This window comes from Carassius gibelio, chromosome A16, assembly GCF_023724105.1.
Source record: "Carassius gibelio isolate Cgi1373 ecotype wild population from Czech Republic chromosome A16, carGib1.2-hapl.c, whole genome shotgun sequence".
In the NCBI taxonomy this organism is placed as follows: Eukaryota; Metazoa; Chordata; class Actinopteri; order Cypriniformes; family Cyprinidae; genus Carassius; species Carassius gibelio.
The window spans coordinates 2,429,266-2,443,616 of NC_068386.1; the positions used below are offsets into that span (position 1 = coordinate 2,429,266).

Sequence of the window (14,351 nt, forward strand, 5' to 3'; positions counted from 1 at the left end):
GTTTATATTGTTACTGCCTCCAGTTATTGTTCTGGAATGAATGTAAAATGCTTAAAACACAAACTTGATGAGATTCATACTTGGCTTAAAATAGGATAAATAGAAAATTGATTACATTTACTGTAATGTAAAAACAAAACAAAACAAAAATAAATAAATAATAATAAAAAAAAAAAAAAATATATATATATATATATATATATATTTTTTTAATTTTTTTTTTAATGTAAGCAATGTTTATTTAACAAATATTTTGTGTCTGGGACATGAATTTACGTTAATTACATAATTACATAATAAGAGTTCATAGTGACCACAATTGAATTCTTTAAAGAAATAATAGGACATGAAAGACCATAGTCGCCACAAGGTCCTCAACAATGGGACTCAGAGGAGGAATAAGAGTGACTGCCAAAATCCCTGTGTACTAATTAAAACGAACGACTCCAGGTGCTGCCTGCAGTCGACATAACGAAGAGCCAGGCGGCATGTTTGTGCTGGTGGTTTGCCTTGATTAAAGCCTTCATCCATTCTGCTCAGGAATCTCAAGCATATTGAATAACGCTGCTGACACAAGTTCAGTATGAATTATAGAATGTATGATGAAAAAGCTGTTGAGATTTGAGAGGCCACTTTAGAAAACCAACAGCAGCTTTGTGTGTCTGCATCCACAATCTGTCTTATAAAATCTAGTCAGATGCCTATGTTTTAAGGTCCTCGTGATGCAAAGGCTGGCTAAAAATTTGGGTAAATGTTTATAAAATGTTAATTTCACAAAAAAACTGCAACAAGCTCAAACAAAAAGAGAGAAGCAATAAATGTCATTAAAAGTCAAAGATACTGATGAAAAGTCTAATTAAAAGTTGACAATGTCAAAAGCTGTGTGTGTCTGGTTAGTGTTTAATTAAAATAAAAAAAAATATTAATAGTATTAACATATTTCATTTAAAAGTTAAACAATTGTTTGCTTTAATTAAATCTTTAATTTATTGTTGTCATTAATAATCGTAATACTTTTTATAGATCTCCTGCACCCCTAGGCCCTCGTCCTGAAAGCGCACGTGTCAGTGATTATGAATAGATTAAATGAAACGGGACAAATTTAATCTTGACAAACTATGTATCATTATAAAAATCTAAGCCTCAAGCATCGACGACAGATCGATGTTTTTCAATGGAAAGCTTACAAAGACTGTATTTGCTACATTTGTGTAAGCAGTACACATAAAAAACATGAACGTTAGAAACGCTGTACATACCAGATCCGTCGTAATAACGAGTCATAAACACATCCACAGCTGTAAATCCAGGTTTAGTTAGAAAGGTAAGGGTCCATTGAACGACATCTCATGAAGCATGTTTAGTCCAACGAAGCAATAACCTTGTAATATGGATAATAATTCCGTTGTTTACATTTCATTTCTTCAGGGACAGAACTGTTTGTGTCCGTTATGGAAAAACTCACACTAAGAAACTGTGCCTTTGTTTATGTTTCAATTCTTCAGCGACAGAACTGTTTGTGTCCGTTATTGAATAACTCAAGGTAGGAAACTGCGTCTTGGTAGTAAAAACACAGCATGGTTTTGCAGCGTACAGTGTCACAAACAGAATGAGGCGATCCACCGGAAGGCGGAAGATAGTATATTTGAATTTGGCGCTCCCTCCTGGGAGCACGTGACGCGCTCTGACGCACCTGTCAGCTGATGGAGGCGGAACTTACAGCGATCGCTTTTGTCTTTGTTTCTTTTTAATTTTCGACAGTTTTTATATATGTGAGAGTGTTTTTTATGTTGAATGTGAATGTATCTGCATGATTACCATCTGTTTGAGTGCAAATCAGCCCAAATCAGCTCGCTATTACTGTATGATCGCGGCTATCAAAGTGAACGCGTCTTTATGAATAGAGAGAGAGGATTATTTACTTTGGCACATTTGTGTTATTACCATCTGTATAAGTGGCCAGCACATCAGCACTTATTTGCATTGTTATTCATTGTAAATACTGTATTTCTAACAATCTCAGGATTTTCTGTAATTGGCAAACAAAGTTAGATCTTTTTTATTTTTCTTATTATTCTTATTTTTTTTAGTCAAATTATTCTTATTGTATTTTTCTAGTGATAAAATAATTCACTTATATGATGTCTAAGTTTCTGTATAGTGTTTTATAATTGAAAAAAAAAAAGCTATACAGTGGTATGTTTACTGACTAAATAGTTCCAATACTATTGGGAAATATATTTTCTTTTATTTGGGGGGTGGGGGGTGTAGACATAGTCTCATAAAAATATTTGCAGGAGTCTCATTTTTCATGATATTTTATTCAGATTTGAAATAGAAACTCATGAGACATGTGGCTTTCAACCCATTACTTTTCTAGATTTCTCCAGGACTCATTTCATGTATTTTTATATCAAATAAAAAAATATTTAAGTGTGGTAAAAAAAAAAAAAAAGTTCAAGGCACTTCAGTGTCTATAACTTTTAATATTTTTGAGCATTATCAAATCTGGTTGATAAAAAGTAAAGCCCAGAGTGTCTTCTTTCCAAAGACACCAAAATTATGTTTGTACACACACACACACACACACACACACACACACACACAAAGAAATAATATTAATCACAACAGATCAAACGTTAAATCATTTTATTACAAATGTCCAAAAGCTTTTCATTTACTAAACAATCATTGTACATATAGGCATACAAATATATACATGTATAAAATATACAAAATCATGAAAGCTTTAACAAAAGTAGGTAAGTCCTCATATTGTTAAATTTCAGTAGTTTTAACTTTTAACAAAGCAGTATGCGAGGAGACAGCCTGCATTTATACCCGTTTCAAACAACATGGTGTGACAAGGAAAATCATTTCAGCAGGATTTTGGAAGACAAAAGTCCAAATAAGTTAATGTTTCAAAGAAACTCTTTTCCTGAGCACATGGGACTGTGTAAAACGCCCGCAGGATCAGAATTTGCAGCAGTACCCACAGCCTTTGTTGCGGCAGCAGTTGCAGCAGTATCTGCACAGGGACAGATGGCTTTGACGCTTCACCCTGAAGAATGCCTTTTGGGGAACAAGAGATTACATTTGATTTAGGCCCTCCTCAAAACATTACATTTAAATTTAAACAACAACAAAAAATATGAATTCAATCCACTGATTATTAATATTATTAATTAATATGATTTTCTATCGATTTTTGGAATGAACCACATGCAGAATATATAAAGTGTTTGATTAAATAAAATACAAAAATAAAACAATTATTAAAAATAATGAATGATCAAAATAATACATAATTTTATTCAATCTAAATAATATAAAAAAGTATTTAATTACATATAAATTAACATTAATTTTTTTTAATAATAATTATATATATTAATTTTGTGTCAACATGTAATTAAAACATTTCATATAAATATATATATATATATATATATATATATATATATATATATATATATATATATATATATATATATATATATATATATATATAATATAGATTTATACATATACATATATACATTTATTTGCTATGGTTTAGAAATTGGTAAAAAAAAAATTTAAAAGAACATATTAATCTTTATAATGTCAGATAACATTTAATAAAGACATGGTCAGGTCAAAGTGTCTGAAATTTGTATTAATTTTACTGGTAGTAAACAGTATGACGAATTGTTGGGTATATTATGCCACAGTTTACTTTATTTTGCTATCCTCACTTACATAAATGAACTATAGTGACCTGCACCCACTAAAAAAATGTAAACAAATTGAAACAAATTTATCTGGTGTCTGAATATATATATATATATATATATATATATATATATATATATATATATATATATATATATATATATATATATATATATATATATATATATATATATATATATATATATATACTTTACGTGGGTCAGTGTGTGTGTAATAATAAATAACATTTAAAAAATAAATAATCTAAAACAACAAATCTGGATACACACCAGGGGATTGGTTTGTTCCTGTGAAGTTTCTGTCAGATGCTCGTTCTGCACATGATGCTCATCTTCAGTCTGCTGATGAAATACAGAAGGCAGTACTTTAAAATAGGTGGTATGTTTTACATTAAATCACTAGTGACATTATATACTGCTAAACAGCTCAGGTCAAAATATATTCCAGTTTCATGCAAATGTAATGCAATGACTAAGTAATATTAGTGGTGGTTCTGTGTGTAAAGTAACAGACCCAGGTTGTTTCGGCGCAGACGCTCACCTGTGTGAAGGGAACGGCTGCGGTCTGGAGGATGCAGACGCATGCGATGATGACCAAAGCAGCGAGAGCCACACGTGAGAACTTCATTTTCACTTCTGTAACGCTGAAGGTAGTTGATGTAGAGGATGGTATCTGCTGAAGTGATTCCTCTGTTTCTCTTTAAGGTTTACTCTTCCTTCTGCTCATGACAGGCACTGCTCTGATATTTATACTGAGCTCAGAGGGCGTTTTTTTCTCCTTTGACCTGCGTGACTCTTCCCAACAGCTCTTACACAACTCTGGAAACTCTCAACAGCTTCACATGTGGAAATTACAGTAAACATCCAGCATGGAGATGAATGAATGAATGAATGAATGAGTGAATCAAGCAAGCAATCAATCAAGCAAGGAATCAATCAAAAAAAGAATCAGTTAAGCATTGCACTAATAATCAAAAGAAGCAAAAGAAAGAGCCCCGATACTGCTAAAATATCAGTTTTAAATGAAATATTGTCTAAAGTCCTGTTTCTAATTACATTATATTTTCCTTCTACTCCTAAATCAGTATAATCCATTGTTTGTCCATTAAAGAGCAATATACACCAGACCTTTAATAATAAACAAACAAAATGAACATCAATGCCATCAGTCTTCAGTTTTCAGTTTTCTTATCATACATATTGATATTTTTGCTTTACCAGAAGAAAGTTTATGCTTTATCATTATATGACCCCCCCCCCCCCCAAAAAAAATATATATATATATATATATATATATATATATATATATAACAAAATGAAATAAAATATCAAACCAAACAAATTAAAGATAAATTAATAGATAAAAAGATTGGTAAAAAATAACTTTAATATATTATATAATAAAAAATTATATTTGCCTAAAGGCTCATTGGTTTAAGGTACATCTAAACAGAAAAATGAATAAAGAAGAATAATAAAATAAATTATGTTATATATAAAACGAAACAGAAAACAAAAAACAGAAAAATAAAATACATTTAAAAAAAATAATTTGTTCAATAATGAAATTCATAGAAAAAAAATGCTGCATCCTTTATTTTATTGTATTGTGCTTTAACAGTAAAAAATTATATTTTCTTGTAATGTTCATTTCAGAAAGTATAACCTGTATTCTTTGTTTTTGTGCTGTTTTCAGGGAGACTTTCATGCTTCCTGCTTATGTGGCACTATCTTTTGTAAAACTGATATTTATTATGAAAAACGCATAAAGTTATAAATTTGGACTGAATTGTAAACGTTTAATATTCTAATAACTGCAAGAGAGGGGGAAAATGTATTTATTCTGTTAACTGAATTTAGTGAAGTAAACTTTCTAGATATGACAAATAGATAGAAACAGTAGTAGAAGAAGTCTATTATCATGTTATAAAAACTAAAACTTGACCTTTTTTGTGGTTATAAGACAACAAAGAGGGAAACAGTACAGGAATTAACTGAAACACTATAATAACTGTGAATAAACTGAGTGTATTTTGTACAGCATCATATGCTGATATATAAATTAACAACAGATTGCCTCGTTCTCACACGATTCATGAGGTTTGTAAGCATTAGATAACCTTCTGCCACAGCGTCAATAAATATAAACCAGAACGGCCTCATGACAGACATCAATAATGAAATCAATTATTGTTCTGACGAATTTAAAGTGCAGATGAAATCGTCATAAAACAGAGACCAGACCATCTGCGTCTTGCAATTTATTATATTGCTAAAAACTAAATTTCCATTACATAAAGGACAAGTCTAGGCCACATTTTGTTGAATAATGATTTAAATTCTGCTTGAATTAAGTAGTAATGCACTTTATGGGTGATACATTTTCCAATTGCTTTTTGTGTTTCTTCTTACTGTATAAATCACAGTAGCTAAATGCTGTTTATATAATCTATGATCATTGGAATCATAAAATGCATTGCAATGAGAATCCCAAATTTTTTTCCGGCCTAATATTAATATATATATATATATATATATATATATATATATATATATATATATATATATATATATATATATATATATATATATATATATTTATGTATCTTTAGTTTTAGTCATTTATTTGTGGGTTTCAGTCATTTATATATATATACACACACACACACACACACACACACACACATTTATTCATTGTTATTTCAGGTTTAGGTTTTGTTTTTGTATAATAAGCTTTTAAGATAAAATCAGATTTCAGATAACAACAATGTAAATTTGATTAATTTACATGAATCAAAGTGTCTTTTTCAAATCTCTGATTCATCATTAGTTTTCTATCATGTGTAGCACAAGCTGTGGTGACCGTGTTTGCTGTATTGAGCAGGAAAGCAGTGTTTCTCAAGAGCTGCAGGGACACATAAGTGCGTCTGTTGGAGAGCGACGCCAGCGCTATCAGCCGGGATCTTCTGGTCAAACAGACGCAGACGCTGCTGTCAACCTGACAGGCGCCACAGCCCGTCTCTCTCGCTCTGTCCCGGGACAATGACCCCTCTCCTCCTCTCTTACCTGCACGGATCCTGCCTCTGTTGGGAATTCATCCTCTCACACTTTCCCAAACAGAGAAACCACCACCAAAACATGACGATCGATATGCAGTCTTCACAAAAAGCCTAATGAAAGCATGTGAAAACCACCCATTAACAGCTCTGTTTCTACTGCAGAAGCTGATAGAGAGCTGGTTTGATGGTCATAGATGACTTTAGCAGGTCTAGCTGGTGTTTTGCTGCTTTTAAGCAGCTGCACTGTGACCAAATCCCATCTAAAACCATCAAAACATTGCAACGTTATGCTGTTTTCTTTAGCAAATTATATAAGCAGCTGCCTTCATATGCAACATCATAACAGAAATGAGCTCGAAAGTGAGATTTTTGGATTTATTTATTTTTGATATGTGTTATTTAGTATGTTATTCCTGTTTAAAACCAATAAACATTCAGTTTTTTCTGTTTTCTAAAGATTTTGCAATTCTATATAGTTTGTTTTTACTTTACATATTGTAACAATGGAGCATGCATTTTTTCTTTAAATTAAAAGATGATCAACCAAGAAAACAACTATTTGAAATGCAAAAGGTTTGAAAAAAATAGGTTTTGATGTTAGCATATTGTTTAGCAAGTAATGAGACTCTAATAATCATAAGAACTGGGTATATATATTATAAATAGCTTGGTGCAATGCATTCTGGGATTTTCTCTGTAATTAAGAGCTGTGATGCTACCTTAGGATTTAGCATGAAAAATTTTTTTTTTTTTTAAATCTTAGAAGGCTATGAATATGCTGATTACGTTTTAAATAAAGTCTTTATGCATCTTGTCTGATGTAAAGGAAAAATTATCCTAAGCTAGAAAACTACAAAATACTGTGCTGAGTTTGATGGGTGTAGCTTAAAATTTAATTCAATAAAATACCATAAAATAAAATAAAATAAAAACCTAAGGAAAAAAGTAATGTCATAAGTAAAGAAAATTTATTTCATATTTACACACACAAATGTATTTTTATATTTATATATACATATAAATATACACACATATATATAGTAAACAAAAACTTTTATTTTAGAGGCGATTAGTTGCAATTAATATGTGTGTGTGTGTGTGTGTGTGTGTAACCATAATAATAATAATACATTTGAAGACGGAACAATAAATAATAAAAGTCAGAATTCATCAACAGAAAATGCTTGAAATGCTGCCTAGACAGGTTGCTTGTTGTTGTGTGCTTAACCCAGTCTTGTTCATTTTACAGCCAGATTCACCACACAAGAGTTGTTGCCGTTGGCTTTTTTTCGTTTGCTTGCTTTTTCAATTTATTTCTTAATATATGACCAAAAAAAAAAAAAAAGGCGGCGAGCATATGAAGTCATGCAGACCGACTCCTCGCCATTTCTGTTTACAGACAACAAACTTCTTTCGATTTTACTGGTACATGAGGTATTGTGGTGAAGCTACTTGACCTTCAACACCTGATCGACTCACTCAAGTTGTTTCCAGTCCTGTTGGAGAATAACAGATGGTGAAAGTAGTGCAGAACAGTATGTATCATTAAATAAAGCATCTTCAGCTAATGGGAGAATGGACAACAGAGTCCAGCATACATTTGAATAGCCAACAAACCTGATGTTCAGCCTCACAGATATAGCAATGAGCCAAAGGATGAAATAATATTTAATGCATAATCCATTGACGCTTCACTAAGCCAGGAACTAAAGCATTATTGACCAATCATACCTTAACAAACACAACTAATGCTGAAAGAGCAGTAGACATCTGTCCTACTTACACCATGTGCTCACGATGTGCTTCAGCAAAGATTTCCCGCTAAACAGGAAGCTAATAGGAAATGAAATGTGTCAGATAATCAGATTATAGGTGAAAATGGAGTTACTTCACATTTGTTGTGAAATACAGGAATCTTGACTAAACGGGAAAGAAAGGAGAAATCATTTCTAGAAGGATTTTGGAACAAAATGGTAAACAAAATAAGATTTAAAAAAAAGTTATAAATAGACAAGAAATTAAATAATATAATACATAAATAATTTTTAAACATTAAAATAATAAAATAACTAAAATAATATAATAAATATATAATAAGAAATACATTTAATTAAATAATTATATATATATATATATATTATTTTTTTTTTTTAATTTATGCATTTAATATACGCTTTTCACAGTGCATTCAGGCAATACATTTATTTTATATTTATACTGTGATTATATTTTTACTATGAGTTTTATCAGAAAATAACTTGCACGGATGTATATTAAAATATGTCAGTGTCATTGTTTTGTCTCAACATGCACACACCAGTAATGTATGTTTCAAGAGCATTTTAATAAAAGCTACTTGAATATCTTAATTTAACTAAAGCCTATAGTCTCCTGTCTGTGAAACCGTGCCTACCTCTTTGTAATCTTCACATTTTTATATAGCCTATACACACAAATATACAATTATTCCCATGTATTTCAGGACATTACAATGCATATCAGTTTTAAAAGAAAGGAGAAACGCCTTCCTTGTCTTCCTTTGCTCTAATCTCAAAGTTAGCACCTTCCATTAAAATCTGTATTTTGCCGCAAATTCACTTTGATTACAAATTATGACATTTCACCCTTTCCTCGTCATCTCCCGTTTATTCTAATTCTTTGCTATTTTATATTTCAGCCTCTCATTCTGTGCTTCTATTAGCCTTTATCCCACCGCCCGACCTGATATTTGTGAGTTTCCGCTTCTTTTATCAAGCCCCATCAGATTTCATTTTCATCCAGCCTACTAAACAAATAAAACGTACATTGATTTTATAGACGAATGCACTCGTCCAAATATGTTTGCTTCGACCTTTTCGCATTCATTCTTGCAAAAGACAATGAAACGGCTGTTGCAATAATGAAAATTCACAGAAAAGTGAAGAGGAAGTCGGCACGTCACCTTCAGTTCCAAATCACTTGGCTGCTCAGTAAAGTGAGACGCCACAAGCTCTTTTGTAGAGAACAGAAGAGCACCTCTATACTAAGACTAGATGAGAGCAGTGGGGAATAGAGGCATGAACCTGTATGAATAAATAAGGCCGTCTGTAATCACCGCACACAAAACCCGCAGCCACCGCACAGAGACACACGCAGAACAAAGGCTTCTGCTGAAGTGCTGTAAAACCCATCCTCGTGAACACAAAAGAGCTGGGCAGCAGCGAGCAGACGGGTTCACTGGTGCTCTGACATCAGGGATGCTGAAGCGTTCAGCTGCAACAATGAAGTCCTTCAGCAAGAACACAGTGGCCCTAAACGTGTCAATGTCTCTGTTGCGCGCGAAACAGATCGCTTTTGTGTTCTTTTGAGAGTCACCTACAACTACATAGAGACTTTTATAGACTCAAATCCTACATAATTTCTCTGTGCGTTACAAAAAAGCCTTGCATACACATCACCAAACTAGATAGTGTGTTTTTTTTTCAATCACGACATTGCAACCTTTGATTTGAATTAAAGGAAAGCATCTTAAAAAAAAATGCATTGTATAATAAGGTATGATATAAAACTATATTGACTAAGTAATTAACCATTAATATAAAATATTTGATATTTGTATACCTAATTTATACATAATTTGCAATATGGGTGTACTTTTGCACTCTATTGAATATGGAAAGCACGGCATATATAAACATTATTGATATGCTAATAATATCTATATAGTTTTAGAGCATCTGGCATTTGATCAATGAAAGCAGATTTAAGGTTTTCATAAAATAAATGAATAAATTAATATACAATTTAACAGGTTAATATTATATACTACACTTAAAGAAATTTGGAATCAGAATGATTTTTTTTTTTTAAAGAAATTAATACTCAGCATTTAATATATTAACAGTTTACAATAAAAGCATGTGACAGTAAAGACATTTATTATTTATTATGTTACAATGTCGAAAGAGATTTCTTTAAAAATACATAAACATTAACTAGCACATAAATCCCATTTTAAAATATATTAAAATAGGAAAGTATTTTTTATAGCACCTTTCTAGATCAAATATCACAAAGTGCTTTACATTCAATAAAAAAACTAGTTTTAATTATAAAATAAATAAATAAATAAATAACTATATATTATTATTATTATTATTATTATTTATTTATTTATTTTGCCAATATTACAGTTTTACTGTCTTTTTGGTCAAATAAATGCAGCCTTGGTGAGCAGAAGAGACTTCTTTCAAAAACATCCAAAATCTTATCAACCCCAAGCTTTTGAACTTTAAACCTCTAAAACTCTATTACCAGTATTTTGGCTTAATCAAATAAACACAATTAAAGCAACATCCAGGAAGCCTGATTCTATTGTTTATATGCATTTGCAGGACGAGGACGGCAGAGACTGTGATGTCCTAACGGGACACGGGTCCATAGATCAGTCACGTCAAACAGAGCAGGGGACATACAGACGCCTGCCTTTGTGTGTCTGACCGGCGGCTCACAGACGCGCCAATAGAGAAGACAATCTAGAAAGTCAAGGTGAAGGAGTGATGACCTTAAAAAAAAATTATATATATATATATATATTTTTTTTGTGTGTTTTTTTTAAATTACTGCAGTATTTTTTTATTTTTAAATATATATATATATATATTAATTTTCTTTTTAAATTGATTTTGTCTTATGATTATTTCAATAATTTTGTATTTGTTTCCTAAAAAATCTGGGTAACACTTTAGAATAAGGTTCCATTAGTTAATGTTAGTTAATGTATTAATTAACATGAACAAACAATGAATAATACATTTATTACTGTATTTACTCATCTTCGTTAATGTTAGTTAATGAAAATACGGTTATTCATTGTTAGTTCATGGTAATTCACAGTGCATTAACTAATGTTAACAAGCACAACTTTTGATTTAAATAATGCATTAGTAAATGTTGAAATTAACATGAACTAAGACTTATAAATGCTGTAGAAGTATTGTTCTTGCTTAGTTCATGTTAACGAAAGTAGTTAACTAACATTAACTAATGGAAACTTATTCTAAAGTGTTTCCAAAATCTGAATCTCACAGATGAATCACAATAATGCAACATTGGATTTAAATGAGAAAAGTTAGATATATATATGAACATACACATATAATTAAAATATCATCAAAAAGTTGATTTCACTAATTCCATTCAAAAAGTGAACCTTGCATATTATATTCATTCATTACACACCGACTGATATATTTTAAATGTTTATTTCTTTTAATTTTGATGATTATAACTGACAACTAAGGAAAATCCCAAATTCATAATCTCAGAAAATCTGAATATTGTGAAAAGGTTCAATATTGAAGACACCTGGTGCCACACTCTAATCAGCTAATTAACTCAAAACACCTGCAAAGGCTTTTAAATGATCTCTCAGTCTAGTTCTGTAGACTACACAATCATGGAGAAGACTGCTGACTTGACAGTTGCCCAAAAGACGACTATTGACACCTTTCACAAGGAGGACAAGACACAAAAGGTCATTGCAAAAGAGGCTGGCTGTTCACAGAGCTCTGTGTCCAAGAACATTAATAGAGAGGTGAAGGGAAGGAAAAGATGTGGTAGAAAAAAAGTGTTCAAGAAATAGGGAAAACCGCACCCTGGAGAGGATTGTGAAACAAAACCCTTTCAAAAATGTGGGGGAGGTTCACAAAGAGTGGACTGCAGCTGGAGTCAGTGCTTCAAGAACCACTACACACAGACGTATGCAAGACATGGGTTTCTGCTTTGCATTCCTTGTGTCAAGCCACTCTTCATCAGTCTCACAGACTGATCCATGCCACGCCGCATTGCTGCAGTAACTTAGGCAAAAGGACACCCACCCAAGTATTGAGTGCTGTACATGCTCATAGTTTTCATTTACAAATTTTTTAGTTGGCCAAGATTTCTAAAAATCCTTTCTTTGTATTGGGCTTAAGTTATATTCTAATTTTTTGAGTTACTGAATTTGGGATTTTCCTTGGTTGTCAGTTATAATCATCAAAATTAAAAAAAATAAACGTTTAAATATATAAGTCTGTGTGTAATGAATGAATATAATATACAAGTTTCACTTTTTGAATGGAATTAGTGAAATAAACTTTTTGATGACATTCTAGTAAAAGAAAAATAATCTAATTTAAATCCAGTGTTAAATCCAGTCTTTGAACTTTTAGATTTGTATTATTATTTTTTTTTTTAATCAACATTTTTAATTAAATTCAGTCAACGATTCACATAAAATCCAATGAATTTAATATTTGCTGCAAAGTTTGAGAGTGTAAAAACACTATTACATAATTTGCAATGCATACAGCATGGAGAAAACAAACTGTTGCACTCTTTTCAATATCCAGAGCATGGCATGCATAAATAAAATTAATATGCTAATATTAGTTTCTGGGCATCTGCCGTTTGATCAGTGAAAGCAGCTTTATGTTTTTCATACTGATATGACTGAGATTACCTGCTGTTTGGTGTCACAAGCCGTTCTCCGACAGTTGAGGGTCATTTCCTAAGCAAGGTGTGAACAATGATGAATGATGAGGAGAATTATAATGAGTGAAGTATCCTCAGATGAGCGCCGAGATGGTTGAGAATAAATGATATTAGCAAAGCATTCGCTCTGTTTTCATGAACAATCTGATAAAATCGTCCCAGCTGTGACTCAAACCTCATTTACAGACACAATAGAGACAGTTATGAATTGAGAGAGACTGAGTGAGCAGTGCATTCCTCTTCCAAACTATCATCTCTAAGGTCATTTGTATTAGACCGGCCTATGTTTAAAATATTGGAGACAATACATCAATCACAGAAAGGCATACATGAATGTTTTGCCAATCCAGAGAATAACACCTGGAAAAACCTTTAGAGTATAAGGATGGAGTATTCACACTGATTTCACTGGTTATGTAAAATGCATTGCATCTTTTTTCAGTTCATGTGCGTCATTACATAACAAACATTCACAAAAAAATCTGAGTTTTAGGCTAAGTTCATTTCTAAGTTTAATGAATCACTTCAAATCTCCGATTCAGTGATTCGCTTGTGTACCAAACAAATCACTTAAACTGCACAAAATAAAACACAGAAATACATAATTTACAATGTTTGTTTGGTTGAAATAAATACATATTTTTAAGTCAAATCAGACAAAACAAATTCCCTCAAAGCTCGGTCGGTTATTGAGACACTAGTTTAAGCTCTTGAGACAATATTGTCATGTTTTCTAGTGCAAATTGTTAGGATGCTGAAACTTCACATTATAATGCATATAAAAAGCTAAGGAGGTGTTTAAACAACCTTAGCAGCAACGAAACATGCTTAATATCCGAGTCAATTAACAGACCTTCACAGACCGTGAAACAAAGTTTATGAAGAGACTGTAAAAGCGATTCAGGAGTAAAGTTTCTCTGCCTCTCAGAGGAGGGTTTACAGTCATATTAAAATTCCTGCAATTATTCCTCACTGTTACTGTAAGGCCATTAGGGTAATCACTGCCGTTAAGGGCAGCATTTATTACAAGATAATTATCATAATG

The 14,351-nt window shown here is 31.7% G+C and overlaps 1 protein-coding gene across 3 annotated transcripts; it reads right to left on the reverse strand.

The window, feature by feature from the left end:
- Positions 1-2,634: 2,634 nt before the first annotated feature.
- Positions 2,635-4,467, reverse strand: LOC128030354 (hepcidin-1). Of its 3 annotated transcripts, none has more exons than XM_052617906.1 (3): positions 4,249-4,467; positions 4,005-4,073; positions 2,635-3,072 (listed from the first exon to the last, which is right to left on the reverse strand). In XM_052617906.1, the coding sequence occupies exons 1-3, from the start codon at positions 4,360-4,362 to the stop codon at positions 2,974-2,976; spliced, it is 282 nt and encodes a 93-aa protein (XP_052473866.1). In that variant the 5' UTR covers positions 4,363-4,467; the 3' UTR covers positions 2,635-2,973. The 3 variants fall into 3 exon arrangements, with proteins under 3 accessions (XP_052473866.1, XP_052473869.1, XP_052473867.1); XM_052617909.1 differs by having other exon boundaries at positions 4,276-4,465; XM_052617907.1 differs by having other exon boundaries at positions 4,005-4,076; positions 4,276-4,461.
- Positions 4,468-14,351: the final 9,884 nt, after the last annotated feature.